This window comes from Balaenoptera borealis (assembly GCF_965194805.1).
Source record: "Balaenoptera borealis genome assembly, chromosome: 11".
Lineage (NCBI taxonomy): Eukaryota > Metazoa > Chordata > Mammalia > Artiodactyla > Balaenopteridae > Balaenoptera > Balaenoptera borealis.
The window spans coordinates 49,246,938-49,272,171 of NC_138868.1; the positions used below are offsets into that span (position 1 = coordinate 49,246,938).

The following is a 25,234-nucleotide window of genomic DNA, read 5'->3' on the forward strand; positions in this document are numbered from 1 at the left end:
GCGTGATACCTGCAAACACCGCTCCCAGCCGGGGATGGGTTCAGTCACACCCAGGAGCCAGTTCAGAGGAGCCGCAGAAGTCGTCCTCCCAGCCCGGGGAGGGAGCTTGCGTTAGTAATCACGCCACAACTAAGCAGCGCGGGCCACACCCGCCCCTTACACGCCAGCGCCGGCTCATTATCTACTAAATGCCAAGACGCCGGCCGGCGCACTCCCGCGCAAGCGCACCGGCCGTGGAAGCCCCCAGAAGCCCCCGCGGCCCAAGTTTGTAAAGTAGACGGGGTGGGGCCTCTGCCCGTCCCGCCCCTTTCCCAGGCCGCGCCCGCTTCATAGACGTGAGTCAACCCTAGGGCCAGGAATCGAGGGCCACGCTTAGGGTAGGTGGGAAAAGGCCTTGTCAAACTTCTGTGGCTTCCTCCATCCCCATCTAGGAGAAATGGCCAAAATTTTTTTACCTTCTCATCACCACCCACCCTCCTCCCCCATTTTCTTGGAATCAAAAACCAGTGAAGTAATTTTGAAAAGATATGGTCTTGTATATAACATGGTTTAACATGGTTTTTACTGACTTGCTGATTCGCTCATTCACTCATTTATTCAGTTTTGCATCGCGGTAGAAAATCTTGCAAAAGACCATGAGTCCAATTTTGGCTTGTTACATATGAGATACTTTGTGACATCCAAGAAGCATTGTCAAATTGGACGTAAGTGTCTTGAGAGCTTAGAGGTGTATGGGGCCAGACTTGTAAAATTTGTGCCGGTAACGGGTAGATGGTACTAGATACTATGCGGGGCGGGGGGTGGGGTGGGGGGAGAATGAGACTGCAGAGAGAAGGAGAGAAAACAGTAGAAGGAGGAGGAGTCTAGGACTGAGCCCCAGAGGAAGAACTCAAACTAGTAAATCAGGGACTGTCTCCCAGGAAGGGAGTTTTAAATCTAGATCAAACAAGATAGGAGCCAGATTTTTGTTTGTTTTAACCAACCTCTTCTGTACTCATTACTATCATAAGCAAATTATAAATGTCACCTCACTCATCACCACAACACTATAAGGAAGAGATTATCTTCCCCAAATTTATGGAAACTAAAAGATAGCGAAGCTGAGCTTCAAGCTCAGATCACTTCGTTCTTGTCCCACTGCTACTCACTCAACGCTTCAAGATTTAGAGGGTCATTAGTAAGATGTGCCAGAATTGTGGAATGATATTTTCCAAGATTAGGAGTATGGTGTGTGCCATGAATTGTTTGTGATGGGGTTGACCTTTATAAAAGTCAGTTAATAGCTAGGCAAAATAAAAATTTTAACTTGTAAGTATTGCCAGTAAACAGGCTCAAACATAGTCTTTAGCTAATTAAGAGTTCAGGGAAATGGAAAGGGTGCCCTGGAAAGGAATGACCAGCCTTCCTCTCATACCTTATAGATATGAGGTTTCTGACCAAGTGTCTTCAAAGGTCCACAGAGGCCTAGACACTGCTTTCTAATTGAAGAAGGGTCATTTTCAGTTTGCAGTTACCTCACTAAAGTCCAGCTATTTTTTAATGGCACAATTTTAAAGGTTTCTCTCAATATATGACTTTCATTGTAAAGCCATCTGGGATTAGATCCTTAAGATGCATACACTTGTTTGCTACAAACTCCATTCTCTTCTATCATTGTGAAATCCAGATCTTCTCTGTATTTAAGAAAAAAATATAGAGAAAACTTGACCTGAGTTAAGCCAACACTTTTCCTAGACCACTTATATATTCATTCAGCCAATTTTTATCGAGAATTTAATGTGGCAAATACTGTACTAGCAATTGAAAATATATTAGTAAACACAATCAAGTGAAGACTGTCTTAACGACCAGTGGAAGTATTCCATATGCTAAGCTATTGTACTTCTTCACCCAATGTTCTGTGTTCTGCACATCCTCAGAATATTGTGTTGTGTAGATTGTGAGTTGCATTGGTCAGTCTGGAATTTGTAGATAGTCAAGATATGAATAGGGGTGATTTGGTTTCATGGGCCATGTGTTATGGACATTTGTCAGTTTTTGGCTTCTGATCCTTTGAATACACTGTCTAAAATTATAGTCTTCTGCTGAGTCTTGTGAGGGAGTTGGAGCCTGTCTCCATCCATGGAAACTGAATACATCTAATATTAACTTCCTTTGTCTGCATTGCAGCTAGGACTCGATCAATTAGATATACCCAGTCTAGACTTTGAATTAAGAGCTAGTGACATGAAAAAGCAAGGACATCAAAAAGTTTCTTTTTTAAAAACAGACTTTATTTTTTAGGTCAGTTTTAGATGTACAGAAAAATTGAGAAGATATAGTACATTGAGTTCTGATATACCCCCCCTTTTCCCACTATCAACTTACATTATTATTATTATTATTTACATTATTATGGCACATCTGCTACAATTAAGAAAATAAGATTAATACCTTATTATTAACTAAACTTTATACTTTGTTTGAATTTGCTGAGGTTTTGTCTCCTTAGGCTCCTCCTGGCTGTGACAGTTTTTGAGACTTGTTTTTGATGACCTTTACAGTTTTGAGGAGTACAGGTTGTATATTTTATAGGAAGCCCATGTATGAGAATTTGTCTGTTTTTCTCATGATTAGACTGAGGTTATGGGTTTGAGGGATCTTCCGATCATAAAGTGCTATTTCCATCATATCATCTCAAGGGAACGTACTAACAACAGGACTTAACACTATTTATGTTAACCTTGGTCACCTGGCTGAGGCAGTGTCAGCAATTTCTTCTCTTTTTTTGTCAGCGGTAGAGAGAGCAGCAACATTCCAATTTCCAGGTTCAGGGAATTAGCCGCTCCAGCAGCAGGGCCTGTGCTGAGGGTGTTGGCAGTGTAAACTGCGCCACCTAGTGCTGAATGGCAGTGATGTCCTTAGCAGACCCATTTTGTGTTAATGAATTTGGCCCGTGATGCTGGCTGCAGAATCGGAATTACTATTATTCAGTATTTTTCCTTTCAGCTTAAATCATGCATAGTCAGTTTCTGTTACTTGCAACTACAAACCCTGACTGATACATCATCTTTATTATGATTCTTTAGAAGCTTCTTGGCCCTTTATTCCCCCTCTCCCTCCATAGCAGGAGAGATAGTCGTTTTTATTGGTAATGTGAATAAGCCCCACAAGAACCTATTTGAATGTGATGGAGCACAATTCTCTCAGAGTTTCAATTATCCATTGCTGCATAACAAACCACCTCAAAACTCTGTGCCTTAAAACAGCAATCATTTTATTTGCTCAGGATTCCAGAATTTGGAAGGTGGAGATGGCAACTATCGGTAATGGCAATATTTAAGGTAGTGTTTGTACTTTCTTCTTACATTTTCTTATTTTTTCTGCTGTTACTGAAGTAGCTCTCATCTAGATCATCAATGAAAGCCAAGTCACCAATTTCAACTATTAATTTTTTGTCGTTGTCTACATCACCTCATCTAGCACATGCTGTTTGAATGAGGGTTTTCTCTGATCCTCCTACCCCAGATTAGAGTTTGTCTATTGTAGTGCAGTTCCAGTAATTTTAAAAGGATAGTAACAAATGCAAAAGTGTGTATTAAAACACATTATGTGTCAGTCATTGCTCTGATAAAATGGTAAGATAAAATGAAATAAGAGCTCAATAAATACTTTTAAAATGATTCCATGGATGCATGAATGCATGAATGAAAGAAATAAGAACTTTGGTTACTAGATATCTCTTCACTGGGGAGGTCTTCCCCTGCAAACTCAATCTGAGGTGTGTTGTTCCTGGACCTATGTTCATGGTAACTGTAGAATGGTTACCATGGAATCCCCTCTAAATGTGTGATTGATTAACGTTTGGGTAAAAGAGCCAAGCAGAGGGACCTTCAAGATGGCAGAGGAGTAGGAGGTGGAGATCACTTCCTCCCCACAGATACATCAGAAATACATCTACATGTGGAACGACTCCTACAGAACACCTACTGAACACTGGCCGAAGACCTCAGACCTCCCAAAAGGCAAGAAACTCCCCACATACTTGGGTAGGGCAAAATAAAAAAGAAAAAACAGAGACAAAAGAATAGGGATGGGACCTGCACCAGTGGGAGGGAGCTGTGAAGGAGGAAAAGTTTCCACACACTAGGAAGGCCCTTCGTGGGTGGAGACTGTGGGAGGCATAGGGGGGAAGCTTCAGAGCCATGGAGGAGAGCGCAGCAACAGGCATGCAGAGGGCAAAGCGGAGAGATTCCCACACAGAGGATTGGTGCCGACCAGCACTCACCAGCCCAAGAGGCTTGCCTGCTCACCCGCCGGGACAGGTGGGGGCTGGGAGCTGAGGCTCGGGCTTCAGTCAGATCGCCGGGAGAGGACTGGGGTTGGCGGCGTGAACACAGCCTGAAGGGGGCTAGTGCACCACAGCTAGCCGGGAGGGAGTCCGGGAAAAGGTTTGGAACTGCCGAAGAGGCAAGAGACTTTTTCTTGCCTCTTTGTTTCCTGGTGCGCGAGGACAGGGGATTAAGACCGCCGCTTAAAGGAGCTCCAGAGAAGGGCGTGAGCCGCGGCTATCAGCATGGACCCCAGAGACGGGCATGAAATGCTAAGGCTGCTGCTGCTGCCACCAAGAAGCCTGTGTGCAAGCACAGGTCACTATCCACACCTCCCCTCCCGGGAGCCTGTGCAGCCCACCACTGCCAGGGTCCTGTGATGCAGGGACAACTTCCCCGGGAGAATGCCCGGCACACCTCAGGCTGTTGCAACGTCACACTGGCCTCTGCTGCTGCAGGCTCACCCTGCATTCCAGTTATGACTACCGTACCCCTCCCTCCCCCCAGCCTGAGTGAGCAAGGGCGCCCTAATCAGCCAGTGCTTTAACCCTGTCCTGTCTGGGTGGGAACAGATGCTGGAGGACGACCTACACACAGAGGTGGGGCCAAAACCAAAGCTGAACCCCAGGAGCTGTGCGAACAAAGAAGAGAAAGGGAAATCTCTCCCAGCAGCCTCAGGAGCAGTGGATTAAATCCCCACAATCAACTTGATGTACCCTGCATCTATGGAATACCTGAATAAACAACAAATCATCCCAAAATTGAGGTGGTGGACTTTGGGAGTAGACTTGGGGTTTGCTTTCTGCAACTGATTTGTTTCTGATTTTTATGTTAATCTTAGTTCAGTTTTTAGTGCTTCTTATCGTTGGTGGATTTGCTTATTGGCTTGGTTGCTCTCTTCTTTTTTTAAAATTTAATTTCATTTATTTTTGATTTTTTTATTTTAATAATTTTTTAAATTTTTATTATATTTTTTCTTTCTTTTTTTCTCCCTTTTATTCTGAGCCATGTGGCTGACAGGGTCTTGGTACTCTGGCCTGGTGTCAGGCCTGAGCCTCCGAGGTGGGAGAGCCGAGTTCAGGACACTGGACCACCAGAGACCTCCCAGGCCCATATAATATCAATCGGCGAGAGCTCTCCCAGAGATCTCCATCTCAACGCTAAGACCCAGCTCCACCCAAGTTCAGCAAGCTCCAGTGCTGGATGCCCCATGCCAAACAACTAGCAAAACAGGAACACAACCCCACCCATTAGCAGAGGCGCTGCCTAAAATCATACAAAGTTCATAGACACCCCAAAACACAACACCACACGTGGCCCTGCCCACCAGAAAAACAAGATCTAGCCCCACCCACCAGAACACAGACACCAGTTCCCTATACCAGGAAGCCTACACAAGCCACTGAAGCAACCTCACCCACTGAGGACAGACACCATAAACAACAGGAACTATGAAGCTGCAGCCTCAGAAAAGGAATCCCTAAACACAGTAATCTAAACAAAATGAGAAGACAGAGAAATATGCAGCAGATGAAGGAGGAAGGTAAAAACCCACCAGACCAAACAAATGAAGAGGAAATAGGCACTCTACCTGAAAAAGAATTCAGAGTAATGATAGTAAAGATGATCCAAAATCTTGGAAATAGAATGGAGAAAATACAAGAAATGTTTAACAAGGACCTAGAAGAACTAAATAGCAAATAAACAATGATGAACAGCACAATAAATGAAATTAAAAATACTCTAGAAGGAATCAGTAGCAGAATAACTGAGGCAGAAAAACGGATAAGTGACCTGGAAGATAAAATAGTGGGAAAAACTACTGCAGATCAGAATAAAGTAAAAAGAATGAAAAGAATTGAGGACAGTCTCAGAGACCTCTGGGACAACATTAAATGCAACAACATTCCAATTATAGGGGTCCCAGAAGAAGAAGAGGGAAAAAAAAAGGAAGGGTCTGAGAAAATATTTAAACAGATTATAGTTGAAAACTTCCCTAACATGGGAAAGGAAACAGTCAATCAAGTCCAGGAAGTGCAGAGTTTCCCATACAGGATAAATCCAAGGAGAAACATGCCAAGACACATATTAATAAAACTATCAAAAATTAAATACAAAGAACAAATATTAAAAGCAGCAAGGGAAAAGCAACAAATAACATACAAGGTAATACCCATAAGGTTAACAGCTGATCTTTCAGCAAAACTCTGCAAGCCAGAAGGGAGTGGCAAGATATATTTAAAATGATGAAAGGGAAAAAACTACAACCAAGATTACTCTACCCAGCAAGGATCTCATTCAGATTCGACGGAGAAATTAAAACCTTTACCGACAAGCAAAAGTTAGGAGAATTCAACACCACCAAACCAGCTTTACAACAAATGCTAAAGGAACTTCTCTAGGCAGGACACACAAGAGAAGGAAAAGACCTACAATAATAAACCCAAAACAATTAAGAAAATGGTAATAGGAACACACATATCAATAATTACCTTAAATGTGAATGGATTAAATGCTCCAACCAAAAGACACAGGCTCACTGAATGGTTACAAAAACAAGACCTGTATATATGCTGTCTACAAGAGACCCATTTCAGACCTAGGGACACATACAGACTGAAAGTGAGGGGATGGAAAAAGATATTCCATGCAAATGGAAATCAAAAGAAAGCTGGAGAAGCAATACTCATATCAGACAAAATAGACTTTAAAATAAAGACTATTACAAGAGACAAAGAAGGACACTATATAAAGGTCAAGGGATCAATCCAAGAAGAAGATATAACAATCCTAAATATTTATGCACCCAACATAGGAGCACCTCAATACATAAGGCAAATGCTAACAGCCATAAAAGGGGAAATTGACAGTAACACAGTAATAGTAGGGGACTTTAACACCCCACTTTCACCAATGGACATATCATCCAAAATGAAAATAAATAAGGAAACATAAGCTTTAAATGACACATTAGACAAGATGGACTTAATTGATATTTATAGGGCATTCCATCCGAAAACAACAGAATACACTTTCTTCTCAAGTGCTCATGGAACATTCTCCAGGATAGATCATATCTTGGGTCACAACTCAAGCCTTGGCAAATTTAAGAAAATTGAAATCGTATCAAGTATCTTTTCCAACCACAATGCTGTGAGACTAGATATAAATTACAGGGAAAAAACTGTAAAAAATATAAACAGAGGGAGGCTAAACAATACAATACTAAATAACCAAGAGATCACTGAAGAAATCAGAGAGGAAATCAAAAAATACCTAGAAAAAAATGACAATGACAACACCACAGCCCAAAACCTATGGGATGCAGCAAAAGCAGTTCTAAGAGGGAATTTTATAGCAATACAATCCTACCTCAACAAACAAGAAAAATCTCAAATAAACAACCTAACCTTACACATAAGCCATTAGAGAAAGAAGAACAAAAAAAAAACCCCAAAGTTAGCAGAAGGAAAGAAATCATAAAGATCAGATCAGAAATAAATGAAAAAGAAATGAAGGAAACAATAGCAAAGATCAATAAAACTAAAAGCTGGTTCTCTGAGAAGATAAACAAAATTGATAAACCATTAGCCAGACTCATCAAGAAAAAAAGGGAGAGGACTCAAATCAACAGAATTAGAAATGAAAAAGGAGAAGTAACAACTGACACTGCAGAAATAGAAAGGAACATGAGAGATTACTACAAGCAATTATATGCCAATAAAATAGACAACCTGGAAGAAATGGACAAATTCTTAGAAAAGCACAACGTTTTGAGAATGAACCAGGAAGAAATAGAAAATATAAACAGACCAATCACAAGCACTGAAATTGAAACTGTGATTTAAAATCTTCCAACAAACAAAACCCCAGGACCAGATGGATTCACAGGTGAATTCTATCAAACATTTACAGAAGAGCTAACACCTATCCTTCTCAAACTCTTCCAAAATATAGCAGAGGGAGGAACACTCCCAAATTCATTCTATGAGGCCACCATCACCCTGATACCAAAACCAGACAAAGATGTCACAAAAAAAGAAAACTACACTGAAAATAATTATCACTGATAATCATAGATGCAAAAATCCTCAACAAAATACTAGCAAACAGAATCCAACAGCACATTAAAAGGATCATATATCAAGATCAAGTGGGGTTTATCCCAGGAATACAAGGATTCTTCAATATACGCTAATCAATGTGGTGCACCATATTAACAAATTGAAGGATAAAAACCATATGATAATCTCAGTAGATGCAGAAAAAGCTTTTGACAAATTCAACACCATTTATGATAAGAACTCTCCAGAAAGTAGGCATAGAGGTAACCTACCTCAACATAATAAAGGCCATATATGACAAACCCACAGCCAACATTGTTCTCCGTGGTGAAAAACTGAAACCATTTCCTCTAAGATCAGGAACAAGACAAGGTTGTCCACTCTTACCACTATTATTCAACATAGTTTTGGAAGTTTTAGCCACAGCAATCAGAGAATAAAAAGAACCAAAAGGAATCCAAATCAGAAAAAAAAAATTAAAACTGTCACTGTTTGCAGATGACATGATACTATACTTAGAGAATCCTAAAGCTGCTACCAGAAAACTACTAGAGCTAATCAATGAATTTGGTAAAGTAGCAGGATACAAAATTAATGCACAGAAATCTCTTGCATTCCTATACAATAATGATGAAAAATCTGAAAGTGAAATTAAGAAAACACTCCCATTTACCATTGCAACAAAAAGAATAAAATATCTAGGAATAAACCTACCAAAGGAGATAAAAGACCTGTATGCAGCAAACTATAAGACACTGATGAAAGAAATTAAAGATGATACAAACAGATGGAGAAATATACCATGTTCTTGGATTGGAAGAATCAACATTGTGAAAATGACTCTACTACCCAAAGCAATCTACAGATTCAATGCAATCCCTATCAAACTACCACTGGCATTTTTCACAGAACTAGAGCAAAAAATTTCAGTTTGTATGGAAACACAAAAGGCCCCGAATAGCCAAAGCAATCTTGAGAAAGAAAAACGGAGCTGGAGGAATCAGGCTCCCAGACTTCAGACTGTACTACAAAGCTACAGTAATCAAGACAGTATGGTACTTGCACAAAAACAGCAATACAGATCAATGGAACAGGATAGAAAGCCCAGAGATAAACCCATGCACATATGGTCACCTTATCTTTGACAAAGGAGGCAAGAATATACAATGGAGTACATACAGCCTCTTCAATAGGTGGTTAGGGAGTGTTCTAATTTCATAAGAATGAAATTAGAACACTTCCTAATACCATACACAAAAATAAACTCAAAATGGATTAAAGACCTAAATGTAAGGCCAGTCACTATAAAACTCTTAGAGGATAATACAGGCAGAACACACTATAACGTAAATCACAGTAAGATCCTTTTTGACCCAGCTTCTAGAGAAATGGAAATAAAAACAAAAATAAACAAATGGCACCTAATGAAACTTCAAAGCTTTTGCACAGCAAAGGAAACCATAAACAAGACGAAAAGACAACCCTCAGAATGTGAGATAATATTTGCAAATGAAGCAACTGACAAAGGATTAATCTCCAAAATATACAAGCAGCTCATGCAGCTCAATATCAAAAAAACAAACAACCCAATCCAAAAATGGGCAGAAGACCTAAATAGACATTTCTCCAAAGAAGATATACAGATTGCCAACAGACACATGAAAGACTGCTCAACATCATTAATCATTAGAGAAATGCAAATCAAAACTACAATGAGATATGATCTCACACCGGTCAGAATGGCCATCATCAAAAAATCTACAAACAATAAATGCTGGAGAGGGTGTGGAGAAAAGGGAACCCTCTTGCAGTGTTGGTGGGAATGTAAATTGATACAGCCACCTTGGAGAACAGTATGGAGGTTCCTTAAAAAACTAAAAATAGAACTACCATATGCCCCAGCAATCCCACTACTGGGCATATACCCTGAGAAAACCATAATTCAAAAAGAGACATGTACCACAATGTTCATTGCAGCACTATTTACAATAGCCAAGCAACCTAACTGTCCATCGACAGATGAATGGATAAAGAAGATGTGGCACATTGTATACAATGTAATATTACTCAGCCATAAAAAGAAACAAAATTGAGTTATTTGTAGTGAGGTAGATGGACCTAGAGTCTCTCATACAGAGTGAAGTAAGTCAGAAAGAGAAAAACAAATACCATAGGCTAACACATATATGGAACCTAAAAAAAAAAAAAATGGTGCTGATGAACCTTGGGGCAGGACAGGAATAAAGACGCAGATGTAGAGAATGGACTTGAGGATACAGGGAGGGGGAAGGGTAAGCTGGGATGAAGCAAGAGAGTAGCATTGACATATATACACTACCAAATGTAAAATAGATATCTAGTGGGAAGCAGCTGCATAGCACAGGGAGATCAGTTCGGTGCTTTGTGACCACCTAGATGGGTGGGATAGGGAGGGTGGGAGGGAGACGCAAGAGGGAGGGGATATGGGGATACATGGATACATGTATCTGATTCACTTTGTTATACAGCAGAAACCAGCACAACATTGTAAAGCAATTATATTCCAATAAAGATTTTTTTAATTAAAAAATAAAAGTAAAAAAACAAACAAACAAAAAAGGACTTTCTAAAATTATCTAAAAGTCATATAAAAACTATGACAAAAATAGAGGGGCATATCCCCATTTTATAAGCTATGTGCTCTATTTTCCAATTAAAATTGAAAGGGAGAGACAGAATGAGCAAGAAAATTATCTTTCCCAGAATAGTGTTTATCTATGGGGAGAAAGACATGGGAAGAAGGGAGTGGCTATCATGTTTTGTTTTATATCTTTCTGTACTATTCAAAATTTCTTCTATACTTTTGTAGCTTTTTAAACAACAACAAGGGTTATCTGACGGGAAACTTTTGTTTTCAATTTCAATTTTTTAAAACTTATTTTATTGAAGTATGGTTGATATAGAATGTTGTGTTGATTTCTGCTCTATAGCAAAGTGATTCAGTTATTTATATACATATATTCTTTTCCATTATGGTTTTTCACAGGATATTGAATATAGTTCCCTGTGCTATATAGTAGGACCTTGTTGTTTATCCATTCTATATATAATAGTTTTCATCTGCTACTTCCAAACTCCCAATCCATTCCCCCCACCCCCCTCATTTTATTTTTTGTATCTACTGTATTTTTAAGTGAATAAATGTTATATTATAAGGAGTAAAAAAAAAAAAAAAGAGCAGAGCAGCTGTCAGTTTTGTTTTTTTTTTTTAATAAATTTTTATTTATTTATTTATTTATTTATTTATTTGGGCTGTGTTGGGTCTTCGTTTCTGTGCAAGGGCTTTCTCTAGTTGTGGCAAGCGGGGGCCACTCTTCATCGCCGTGCGCGGGCCTCTCACTGTCACGGCCTCTCCTGTTGCGGAGCACAGGCTCCAGACGCGCAGGCTCAGTAGTTGTGGCTCACGGGCCCAGTTGCTCCGCGGCATGTGGGATCTTCCCAGACCAGGGCTCGAACCCGTGTTCCCTGCATTGGCAGGCAGATTCTCAACCACTGCGCCACCAGGGAAGCCCTGTCAGTCTGTTTATTTGGACTAAGAGTTTATGAGAACCTAAAGTGAACTCTAGAATTGACCATTCTAGACAAGTTGAGCCACAGTGAAATGTGGTTAGAGGCATCTAAGCTTAAGGGGTCAGTCTAGGGATGGTAAACTCCAATTTCTAAAATTCTAATTCATTTTGCTTACAGAAGAGATATTCATTGGGTTAATTGGGTTCATACAGAGGAAGATGACCTGAATGAATATTGGATACCAAAGCATGTTAGATAAAGGAATTTTAAAGGAACAAGTGGGTGGTTGGCTATGAAAATTGAATTTGGGCAAATATAGAAACTGACTTCAGTGAGTTGTGGTATAGAAGGATAATGAAAATTATTCTAGGAGTAAAACTAGGGAAAGTGGGTTGAAGATATAGGAAAATTGATTTTGACTTACCATAAGGAAGATCTTTCTAACAGTAAAAAAACTATCTACATATGAAAGGGAATGATCCTAGAACGTAGAGCACTAGCTATACCATTCTTGTTCAGGCAAATGCTGGACAATTAATTACTCAATGGCAATATTATGGAGTGGTTTAATCCTCAGACATATGTTTGGATTAGATGACTGTTGAATTCACTTTTTACTCTGATAGTCTGTGTTTATATGGACTTTGGGGTGATGATATAAAAACTCATTTTCTGGAGCTTTCAGGAGAGAACATCATGAACTAGGAAGTAGTGTGGCCTCTGGTACCTTTTTACAAGCTGAAATGCTTTGGGCCGTGAATGAGACCAGTATTAAATACATTGATTGTTTTGATTAGACTATTCCTGGTTTTGTATGACTGGGACATCCAAACTTGAAATGTCTTTATTGTTAGAATCATGTATTTAATTCATATTAGACATTATCTCTGGATAATCCAGTTTAAATCTCTTAAATTCAAGGGTGATCAAGCTTAAAACATGTCCACGTTAGCTGAATTAACCAAAAACTCCTTCAAAATAGCATTTAGTGCTTTTCATAATCAAGAAATAAACTAACTTTTCATCCTTTTATATCTTCCCTATGTTTAGGGTGGTGTATTCACAGTTTCTGGAACATGTTCCTTACTTTTATGATTCTTCCTGAAATGACCTAACTTGTAACTGTCGACTGAAATCCTGCTCCTCTTTTAAGGTTACTATAGCTCTAAAAGTCAGACCTAGAGGTCACCGTCTCTGAGAAGAGGACTTTCTTCCAGTCAGTTTCCTGAGACTTCCTTTGACGTCCTTGTTTCTCAGGCTATAAATTATGGGGTTCAACATTGGAGTCACCACTGTATAGAACACAGATATCATTTTATCCCATTCTTCTGTGGTCTTGGAATTTGGCCACATGTAGGTAAATATTCCTGATCCATAAAAGAGGACAACAACAATGAGATGGGAGCCACAGGTAGAGAAAGCCTTGAGCCTCCCCTCCCCAGACTGCATCTGGATCACAGTGGAGATGATATTCCAGTAGGAGACAAGGATCAGGGAGACAGGAGCTAAGAGGATGACCACACCCATTGCAAAGATGGCCATTTCTGTGCTGTAAGTATCTGCTGAAGCCAGCTTCAGGAGGGCAGGGGGTTCACAAAAGTAGTGATTGATAATGTTCTGTCCTTGATAGGGAAGTTGGAAAGTAAAGGTGGTATCTACCAGAGACACTAGTGCGCCACTAGCCCAGGACCCTATGGCCAACTGGATACACACTTGTTGGGTCATGACGGTGGAGTAGTGCAGGGGCTTGCAGACAGCCACATACCGGTCATAGGACATCACTGCCAGCAGTGCGCATTCTGTGCCCCCAACCAGAAGGAAAACAATGATCTGTGTCATACACCCAAAAAAAGAAATAGTTTTCCTCTTTACCAGGAAGTGGACCAACACTTGAGGGACAATACTAGTAGAGAAACAGAGATCTGTGAAAGAGAGATTTCTAAGAAAAAAGTACATGGGGGTGTGAAGTCGAGAATCCATGAAGATGAGAATAGTGATGAGCAGGTTTCCAAGCACAGTCAACAGATAAATGATAAGAAAAAGAATAAACAGCAGGATCTGGGTCTGCAAGTCCTGTGAAAGGCCAAGGAAGATAAACTCAGCCACAAAAGTGTGGTTTTCTTCTCCCATTGAGATTTATGCTTGTTTACCTGTTTGGCACAAACAAAAAGAACAAACATTGGGTTTATGACATCAAGTCCTGTAGAAGAGGCTCATTTAAAGCTCAATTTAAAAACCCAATTAGATATTTCTAGCTTTTTGCTATCCAGCTTGTTCTAATTGATACTAAGTAGAATATTTTTATTCTTATTAGTTGATTGTAATTTAAATCCACCTCATTTTCCCCAAATCTCCTCTCCCCAGTGCCTCTTATTTATAGATAGAATATGACGTTGTTAAAGCCTTCTTGGCTACTTCTGATATGAGGATATTAGAGTTCCTGTGGATTTTACTAAATGTCTATACACATATTATTAGGAAATGACCATGTATACTGTTAGGACTACCACCTTGCATAAAACTGCACCACTAACTGTTCAAAATACCACATATTTAATTATAACATATGCTTGAAAAACATGAAACAGTTTTTGGGCATCAATTTAATTTGACCTCTTAAAAAACAACAAAATTTTCTTGGGTTTAAAAACAAAGCTTTGGCATATCAACACTAAGGACCATTCTGTTTGGATTAAAGAATAAAATATTAAAAGTAAAACAGTCCAAAAAAGGAAAAATAGGTTAAAGTTGTTGTGACATATGGATAGGATTAGACTTGAAAATCACAAAAGCCTTCTAAGAAACCATGAAGGAAAACATGTGTAGAGTTTACAACATAAACTGAAGGATTTCTGTGAGACAATAATATCATGAATAAAATTAAAAGATAAACTACAAACTGAGGAAAATATTTTAGGGAGACATCAGACAAAAGTTAAAATACTTTATTACATTATGATTCCATATAAAACACTATGAAAATTGTTGAGTCCAACAAATAATGGGCCAAGGACATGAAAAGACTATTTACAAAGAAGAAATGCAAATAGCTACTAAATATAAGAAAAATATTCAATATTATTATGACTAAATACAATTACAACAATGAGAGATACAGTTTTTACCTGGGAGATTAGCTAAGATTTTAATAGCAACATCACAACAAAAAATAATAACTAGTATTTTATTGAGCATTTAATACGTCAGGCATTACTATAAGGGTTTTATATTATTATATTGTCCTGATAACATTATGAGGTAGACACTATTTATCTTATTTTGCAGATAAGAAAACTGAGGCAAAGAGAGGTTAAATCACGCAATTAATAAATGGCAGAATTAATTAGCTGTATAATGTATAATGATGGTGCAGAGAAAAAGACATTTTTGTACAATGCAAGTGAGTAGGAAAGTTAGTACAATATTTCTGAGAAACAATTTTGTCAAATATATTAAATGACTCAAATATTCACATGCTTTGACCCAGTTCTCAATAGTACGGGTAAGGGAGAAATTCCTTTTTTTACTAGTCCTTTCTCCCCATGAGGAGTAAAAATCTGATTTATAACATTTGAGGATGTTGATTGGTCCATGATTACTACTGGGTAGGATTACTGTGCTTGAAAAGGTCATGCACATTTCTACTTCTCTTCTTCCTGGGACTGGACTGTTAAGTTGAACAAGGTCCCCCTTAAGAACTTTACTTGCTCTATTCTCTCATTTTTGAATAGTTCCTAGGTGTACTCATCATCACTTTGTTCTTGTGTATCATGTTGCCAGCCAGAAGGTAATATGATGATACAATATGGATTTAAGCCATAAGGGAGCCTTAAATGACTGTAGACTAGACCACATAGCCCAATCCATGCTTATCAGAGCTCTGAACTTCAGTGACATTAGGGACTAGCTTGGTTAATAAAAAGTAGTGTCTTATTTTTCATTACTTCACGTTTCTTTTGTATAACTCTAAGGAGAGGAATGACTAAGAATAGAGTAGTATTAGGAGTTCCTGAATCCCCGAGGCCTAATATCATCTACTACTCACAAACATTATCCCAATTTCTAAATCCAATTCTAGGAGTCCATTCTAAATAAATACTCTAAATTGCAGAAAATATTCACAAGAAAAGACGTTTATCACATCCTAGTCATGAAATAATGGTTAAAAACGGACATTCAGACCAATGAAACATAATAGAGAGCCCAGAAATAAACCCATACATATATGGTCAACAAGGTGCCAAGAATACATTATGGGGAAAGGATAGTTTCTTCAATAAATGGTGTCAGGAAAACTGGATATCCACATACAAAAGAATGAAATTGGACCCTTATCTCGCACCATATACAAAAATTAACTCAAAATAAATTAAAACAACTCCTAGAAGAAAATATAGGGAAAAAACTTCTGGACATTAGTCTTGGTAATGATTCCTTGGGTATAACAGTAAAAGCACAAGCAACATAAGCAAAAATAGACAAGCGAAACTACATCAAACTAAAAAGCCTCTGCATTCCAAAGGAAACAATTAACAAAATGAAAAGGTAACCTATGGAATGGGAGAAAATATTTGCAAACCATATATCAGATAAAAGGTTAATATTTGAGTCACTCCCTCTTGCAAGAGCACTGGAATCACAACTAACTGCTGGGCAATCACTGACAGGAAGATACTAGAACTCACCAAGGAAGATACCCCACATCCAAAGACAAAGGAGAAGCTGCAATGAGATGGTAGGAGGGGTGCAATCACAAGATCAAGTCCTATAACCACTGGGTGGGTGACTCACACACTGGAGAACAATTGTACCACAGAAGTCCACCCACTGGAGTGAGGGTTCTGAGCCCCACACCAGGCTTCCCAACCTGGGGGTCTGGCAATGGGAGGAGGAATTCCCAGAGAATCAGACTTTGAAGGCTTGTGGGATTTGATTGCAGGACTTCGACAGGACTGGGGGAAACAGAGACTCCACTCTTGGAGAGCACACACAAAGTAGTGTGTTCATCAAGACCCAGGGAGAAGGAGCAGTTACCCCATAGGAGCCTGAGCCAGACCTGCCTGCTGGTGTTGGAGGGTCTCCTGCAGATGAAGGGGGTGGCTGTGTCTCACTGCGGGGATGAGGACACTGGCAGCAGAAGTTCTGGGAAGTGCTCCTTGGCATGAGCCCTCCCGGAGTCTGCCATTAGCCCCACCAAAGAGCCTGTAGCCTCCAGTGCTGGGTTGCCTCAGGCCAAACAACCAACAGGGAGGGAACTCAGCCCTACCCATCAGCAGACAAGTGGATTAAAGTTTTACTGAGCTCTGCCCACCAGAGCAACACCCCGCTCTACCCACCACCAGTCCCTCCCATCAGGAAGCTTGCACAGGCCTCTTAGATAGCCTCATCCACCAGAAGGCAGACAGCAGAAGCTGGAAGAACTACAATCCCACAGGCTATGGAACGAAAACCACATTCACAGAAAGATAGACAGAATGAAAAGGCAGAGGACTATGTACCAGATGAAGGAAGAAGATAAAACCCCAGAAAAACAATTAAATGAAGTGGAGATAGGCAACCTTCCAGAAAAAGAATTCAGAATAATGATAGTGAGGATGATCCAGGACCTTGGAAAAAGAATGGAGGCAATGATCGAGAAGATGCAAGAAATGTTTAACAAACACCTAGAATAATTAAAGAACAAACAAACAGAGATGAACAATACAATAACTGAAATGAAAAATACACTAGAAGGAATCAATAACAGAATAACTGAAGCAGAAGAACAGATAAGTGATCTGGAAGACAGAATGATGGAATTCACTGCCGCAGAACAGACTAAAGAAAAAAGAATGAAAAGAAATGAAGACAGCCTAAGAGACCTCTGGGACAACATTAAACGCAACAACATTCACATTATAAGGGTCCCAGAAGGAGAAGAGAGAGAGAAAGGACCCGGGAAAATATTTGAAGAGATTATAGTCAAAAACTTCCCTAACATGGGAAAGAAAATAGCCACCCAAGTCCAGGAAGCGCAGAGAGTCCCAGGCAGGACAAACCCAAGGAGAAACACACCGAGACACATAGTAATCAAATTGACAAAAATTAAAGACAAAGAAAAATTATTAAAAGCAAAGGAAAAATGAAAAATAACATACAAGGGAATTCCCATAAGGTTAACAGCCAATTACTCAGCAGAAACTCTACAAGCCAGAAGGTAGTGGCATGATATATTTAAAGTGTTGAAAGGGAAGAACCTACAACCAAGATTACTCTACCCAGCAAGGATCTCATTCAGATTCGACAGAGAAATCAAAAGCTTTACAGACAAGCAAAAGCTAAGAGAATTCAGCACCACCAAATCAGCTCTACAAAAAATGTTAAAGGAACTTCTCTAAGTGGGAAATACAAGAGAAGAAAAGGAGCTACAAAAACAAACTCAAAACAATTAAGAAAATGGTCATAGGAACATACATATGGAAAATTACTTTAAATGTGAGTGGAGTAAATGCTCCAACCAAAAGACACAGGCTCACTGAATGGATACAAAAACAAGACCCGTATATATGCTGTCTACAATAGACCCACTTCAGACCTAAGACACATACAGACTGAAAGTGAGGGGATGGAAAAAGATATTCCATGCAAATGGAAATCAAAAGAAAGCTGGAGTAGCAATACTCATATCAGATAAAATGACTTTAAAATAAAGAATGTTACAAGAGACAGGGAAGGAAACTACATAATGATCAAGGGATCAATCCAAGAAGAAGATGTAACAATTATAAATATATATGCACCCAACATAGGAGCACCTCAATACATAAGGCAAATGTTAACAGCTATAAAAGAGGAAATCGACAGTAACACAATAATAGTGGGGGACTTTAACACCTCACTTACACCAATGGACAGATCATCCAGACAGAAAATTACTAAGGAAACACAAGCTTTAAATGACACAATCGACCAGATAGATTTAATTGATATTCATAGGACATTCCATCCAAAAACATCAGATTACACTTTCTTCTCAAGTGTACACGGAACATTCTCCAGGATAGATCACATCTTGAGTCACAAATCAAGCCTCGGTAAATTTAAGAAAACTGAAATCATATCAAGCATCTTTTCTGACCACAACACTATGAGATTAGAAATCAATTACAGGGGAAAAAAACATAAAAAACACAAAACACATGGAGGCTAAACAATACGTTACTAAATAACCAAGAGATCACTGAAGAAATCAAAGAGGAAATCAATAAATACCTAGAGACAAATGACAATTGAAACAAGACGATCCAAAACCTATGGGATGCAGCAAAAGCAGTTCTAAGAGGGAAGTTTATAGGAATAAAATCCTACCTCAAGAAACAAGAAAAATCTCAAATAAACAATCTAACCTTACACCTAAAGGAACTAGAGAAAAAAGAACAAACAAAACCCAAAATTAGTAGAAGGAAAGAAATCATAAAGATCAGAGCAGAAATAAATGAAATAGAAACAAAGAAAACAATAGCAAAGATCAATAAAACTAAAAGCTGGTTCTTTGAGAAGATAAACAAAATTGATAAACCTTTAACCAGACTCATCAAGAAAAAGAGGGAGAGGACTCAAATCAATAAAATTAGAAATGAAAAAGGAGAAGTTACAACGGATACCGCAGAAATACAAAGCATCATAAAAGACTACCACAAGCAACTCTGCCAATAAAATGGACAACCTGGAAGAAATGGACAAATTCTTAGAAAGATATAACCTTCAAAGACTGAACCAGGAAGATATAGAAAGTATGAACAGAACAATCACAAGCACTGAGATTGAAACTATGATTAAAAATCTTCCAACAAACAAAAGTCCAGAACCAGATGGCTTCATAGGTGAATTCTATCAAACATTTAGAGAAGAGCTAACACCAATCCTTCTCAAACTCTTCCAAAAAATTGCAGAGGAAGGAACACTCCCAAACTCATTCTCTGAGGCCACCATCACCCTGATACCAAAACCAGACAAAGATACTACAAAAAAAGAAAATTACAGACCAATATCACTGATGAATATAGATGCAAAAATCCTCAACAAAATACTAGCAAACAGAATCCAATAACACATTAAAAGTATCATACACCATTATCAAGTGAGATTTATTCCAGGGATGCAAGGATTCTTCAAGATACACAAATCAATCAATGTGATACCCCATATTAACAAACTGAAGAATAAAAACCATATGATCATCTCAATAGATGCAGAAAAAGCTTTTGACAAATTCAACACCATTTATGATAAAAACTTTCCAGAAAGTGGGCATAGAGGGAACCTACCTCAACATAATAAAGGCCATATATGACAAACCCACAGCAAACATCATTTTCAATGGTGAAAAACAGAAAGCATTTCCTGTAAGATCAGGAAGAAGACAAGGATGTCCACTGTCACCACTATTATTCAACATAGTTTTGGAAGTCCTAGCCACAGCAATCAGAGAAGAAAAAGAAATAAAAGGAATACAAGTTGAAGAAGAAGATGTAAAACTGTCACTGGTTGCACATGACATGATACTATACATAGAGAATCCTAAAGATGCCACCAGAAAACTACTAGAGCTAATCAATGAATTCGGTAAAGTTGCAGGATACAAAATTAATCATAGAAATCTCTTGCATTCCTATACACTAACAACGAAAGATCAGAAAGAGAAATTAAGGAAACAATCCCATTCACGATTGCAAGAAAAAGAATAAAATACCTAGGAATAAACCTACCTAAGCAGGTAAAAGACCTGTACTCAGAAAACAATAAGACACTCATGAAAGAAATCAAAGACGACACAAACAGATGGAGAGATATACCATGTTCTTGGATTGGAAGAATCAATATTGTGAAAATGATTATACTACACAAAGCAATCTACAGATTCAATGCAATCCCTATCAAATTACCAATGGCATTTTTTAGAGAAGTAGAACAAAAAATCTTAAAATTTGTGTGGAGACATGAAAGACCCGAATAGCCAAAGCAATTTTGAAGGAAAAAAAGGTAGATGGAGGAATCAGACTCCCTGACTTCAGACTATACTACAAAGCTACAGTCATCAAGACAATATGGTACTGGCACAAAAACAGAAATATAGATCAATGGAATAGGATAGAAAGTCCAGAGATAAACCCACGCACCTATGGTCAACTAATCTATGACAAAGGAGGCAAGGATACACAATGGAGAAAAGACAGTCTCTTCAATAAGTGGTGCTGCGAAAACTGGACAGCTACATGTAAAAGAATGAAATTAGAACACTCCCTAACACTACACAGAAAAATAAACCCAAAATGGATTAAAGACCTAAATGTAAGACTGGACACTATAAAACTCTTAGAGGAAAACATAGAAAGAACACTCTTTGACATAAATCACAGCAAGATCTTTTTTGTCCTAGATCACTATGTCCTAGAGTAATGGAAAGAAAAAGAAAAAGAAACAAATGGGACCTAGTGAAACTTAAAAGCTTTTGCATAGCAAAGGTAACTATAAACAAGATGAGAAAACAACCCTCAGAATGGGAGAAAATATTTGGAAACGAATCAACTGACAAAGGATTAATCTCCAAAATATATAAACAGCTCATGCAGCTCAGTATTAAAAAGACAAACAACCCAATCCAAAAATGGGCAGAAGACCTAAATAGACATTTCTCTAAAGAAGACATATAGATGGCCAAGAAGCACATGAAAAGCTGCTCAACATCCCTAATTATCAGAGAAATGAAAATCAAAACTACAATGAGGTATCACCTCACACCGGTCAAAATGGGCATCATCAGAAAATCTACAAACAACAAATGCTGGAGAGGGTGTGGAGAAAAGGGAACCCTCTTGCACTGTTGGTGGGAAAGTAAATTGACACAGCCACTATGGAGAACAGTATGGAGATTCCTTAAAAAACTAAAAATAGAGCCACCATATGCACCAGCAATCCCACTACTGGGCATATACCCAGAGAAAACCATAATTCAAAAAGACACATGCACCCCAATGTTCATTGCAGCACTATTTACAATAGCCAGGTCACGGAAGCAACCTAAATGCCCATCAACAGATGAATGGATAAAGAAGATGTGGTACATGTATACAATGGAATATTACTCAGCCATAAAAAGGAACAAAATTGGGTCATTTGTGGAGATGTGGATGGACCTAGAGACTGTCATACAGAGTGAAGTTAAGTCAGAAAGGGAAAAACAAATATCGTATATTAACGGATATATGTGGAATCTAGAAAAATGGTACAGACGAACTGGTTTGGAGGGCAGAAATAGAGACACAGATGTAGAGAACAAACATATGGACACCAAGTGGCAGGGGAAAAGTGGCAGGGGGTGGGGGTGGGGGTGGGATGAATTGGGAGATTGGGATTGACATGTATACACCAATATGTATAAAATAGATAACTAATAGATAACTAAGAACCTGCTGTATCAAAAAAAAAAAATAACATTCAAATATAAAAAAAGACAAAGAAGAAATTACAAAATGTAAATGGTATTTACAAACTGTAAATGGTACTGTACCATTTACAGTAAATGGTATTACCCCGCCATTTTGCATGTCCTTACATTGCATTTCCACATATTTATATACATACATGCTGTATCTTGAAGATAAAGCTTGGATCCTACTTAAAAAAAAATAGACTATATATATGTATAACAGAGTCACTTTGCTGTACAGAAGAAATTAACACAACACTGAAAATCAACTATACTTCAATAAAATTTTTAAAAAAGGTTAATATTTGAAATATATAAGGAACTCATACAAGTCAATGTTGAAAAAGCAAATAACACAATTAAAGTATGGAGAAAGGAACTGAATAGAAATTTCTCCAAGAAGACATACAAATGTCCAACAGGTACATGAGTAAGTGCTCACCATCACTAATCATGATTGAAATGTAAATCAAAACCACAGTGATTACCTCATCCCTGTTAGGATGGCTATTATTAAAAAAGCACCGAGAAGATAACAAGTGTTGGTAACAATGTAGAGAAAAGGGAACAGCTGTATACTGTTGGTGGGAATGTAAATTGGTGCAGCCACTATGGAAAACAGTATGGAGGTTCCTCAGAAAACTAAAAATAGAACTACCCTATGATCCAGCCATTCCACTCCTGGGTATATATCTGAAGAAAATGAAAACACTAATTTGAAAAGATAAATGTTCATAGCAGGATTATTTACAGTATATGGAAGCAACCTAAATATCCATCAACAGACGAATAGATAAAGAAGATGTAGTATATACACACAAAGGAATATTACTCAGCCATAAAAAGTAATAAAATTCTGCCATTTGCAACAACATGGATGGACCTAGAAGTTATTATGCTTAGTGAAATGTCAGACAGAGAAAGACAAATACTGTATGTTTTCACTTATATGTGGAATCTAAGAAATAAAACGAATGAATGAATATAACAAAACAGAAATAGACTCACAGATATAGAGAACAAACTAGTGGTTACTGAAGGGGAGAGGGAAAGAGGGAGGGGCAAGAGAGAGGTAGGAGGTTAAGAGGAACCAACTACTCTGTGTGAAGTAAATAAGCTACAAGGATATATTTTACAGCACAGAGAATATAGCCAACATTTTATAGTAAATTTAATTGGAGTATAATCTATAAAAACATTGAATCACTATGTTGTACACCTGAAACTAATATAATATTGTAAATCAACTGTACTTCAATACAAAATGGATAAAGAAAATGTTGGATATACATATAATGGAACATTATTCACCCTTAAAAAAGAAGGAAATCCTGCTATTTGTGACAACGTGGATGAACTTAGAAGACATTATGCTAAGTTAAATAAGCCAGACACAGAAGTACAAATACTACGTAATATCACTTACATGAGGAATCTAAAATAGTCAAACTCATAGAAGCAAAGAGTGGTATGGTAGTTGCCAGGGGCCACGTGGGGAGGAGGAAATGGGAAGGTATTAGTCAAATGATACTAAGTTTCAGTTATACAAGGTGAGTAGGTCCTAGAGATGTACTGTACAGCATAGTTCCTACAGTTATTCAAAGAACAATTTCCTCTCCCACAATTGTTTCTGAAATTCCACAGGGAATAACTTACCTATTCTCAGCACTGTCAGCTTCAAAGTAAAGTCTGTCATTTTCTTTTTTCCCTTCTCTTGTTGCCTAGGTGTTATCTGAGCACCATTTCTTCTGTACCCTACAAATAATGGTTATCAATATCAATAATAATAATGATGACAATAATCTTCCTTTGGTACTTACCAAAAGTGGTTTTGCTAGTGCCTTAGGGACCAATGCTAATATATATATTCAAAATGTACAGAAAAGACTAAACAAAAAATGTCCAAAATGTTGAGAGTGGTTTACTCTGGGTATGGAATTATAGGTGGCTTATTTTTCTTCTTTTCTAATGTTTTGGTGCTTTAAAGTTGTTCTTTAAAAGGCCATATATAAATTTACAATATAGGAAAAATATAAAAATAGGAAAATCTCAACAATATTTAACTGAGGATGCTTTAAACTAAAGTCACTTTATTGCTTCTACTTTTAGCCTTGATAAAGTAAGTGGTATAGGACTAGCCATCTTGCTAGAAGCAAATATAAAACCAGGGACTTCCCTGGTGGTCCAGTGGTTAAGACTTCGCCTTCCCACATAGGGGTTGCGGGTTCGATCCCTGGGCAGGGAGCTAAGATCCCACATGCCTCGTGGCCAAAATACCAAAACATAAAAAAAAAAAGAAGCAATATTGTAACAAATTCAATAAAGACTTTAAAAATGGTCCACATCAAAAAAAAATCTTAAAAAACAAACAAAAAAAACCCCCAATATAAAACAAAGTATAGAACAGTCACTTTCAGACATTGGACAACAGCCAGCTCAGAATGTAATCCTGTATAAGAAGATTAGCAAAAGTGAAAATAGATTGAAACCACCCACTCTATATTGGAGAGTGGGGCAAACAGATATGAACTATGTAGGCATGTACATTTACAAAATCTCTCTGGAAGGTAATCTGAAAATATTACAAAATTCCAAAATAAGCTTTTTTTTTTTTCTGAACAATGCTAATTTTAGGACTTTATATTTTGGAAAGTATTATAGATATGCAAAATTTTTGTTTCAAAGGATATTCACATATAGAAATGTTTCCAGAAAAAAACACCTGAAGTCTAACAATAGGTGATATGTTAAATAAATTTTAGATTTCCTACTTAACATAATCTATACAGTACAGAGAAACAGGTAAAAGTGAAGATGTCTGAGTCACACAGACATGGGTTGGA

General features: G+C 38.0%; 3 protein-coding genes across 10 annotated transcripts in view; 1 reads left to right on the forward strand and 2 right to left on the reverse strand.

Moving 5' to 3' along the window:
- Positions 1 to 25,234, reverse strand: part of ZNF215 (zinc finger protein 215) — a 259,348-nt gene that overhangs the window by 31,308 nt on the left and 202,806 nt on the right. For 4 of the 8 annotated variants that reach the window (XM_082341568.1, XM_082341565.1, XM_082341567.1 and 1 more), the window contains exon 1: positions 10 to 7,086. The exons of 1 other annotated variant lie outside the window; for it this stretch is intronic. Coding sequence is in view for 2 of the 7 variants with exons in the window: in XM_082341563.1 (XP_082197689.1) it covers positions 24,048 to 24,146 (99 nt within the window). In the remaining 5 variants the exon portion in view is untranslated. Of the gene's footprint in view, positions 1 to 9; positions 7,087 to 24,047; positions 24,147 to 25,234 lie in introns of those variants that run through there. 3 more of the 8 variants (XM_082341563.1, XM_082341564.1, XM_082341560.1) reach the window with 2 other exon arrangements.
- OR2D2 (olfactory receptor family 2 subfamily D member 2) overlaps positions 1 to 25,234 on the forward strand; it is a 53,084-nt gene that overhangs the window by 23,329 nt on the left and 4,521 nt on the right.
- On the reverse strand, positions 11,614 to 24,098 carry OR2D3 (olfactory receptor family 2 subfamily D member 3). Its single transcript, XM_082341636.1, has 2 exons — positions 24,048 to 24,098; positions 11,614 to 14,073 (listed from the first exon to the last, which is right to left on the reverse strand). The coding sequence occupies exon 2, from the start codon at positions 14,051 to 14,053 to the stop codon at positions 13,109 to 13,111; it is 945 nt and encodes a 314-aa protein (XP_082197762.1). The 5' UTR covers positions 14,054 to 14,073; positions 24,048 to 24,098; the 3' UTR covers positions 11,614 to 13,108.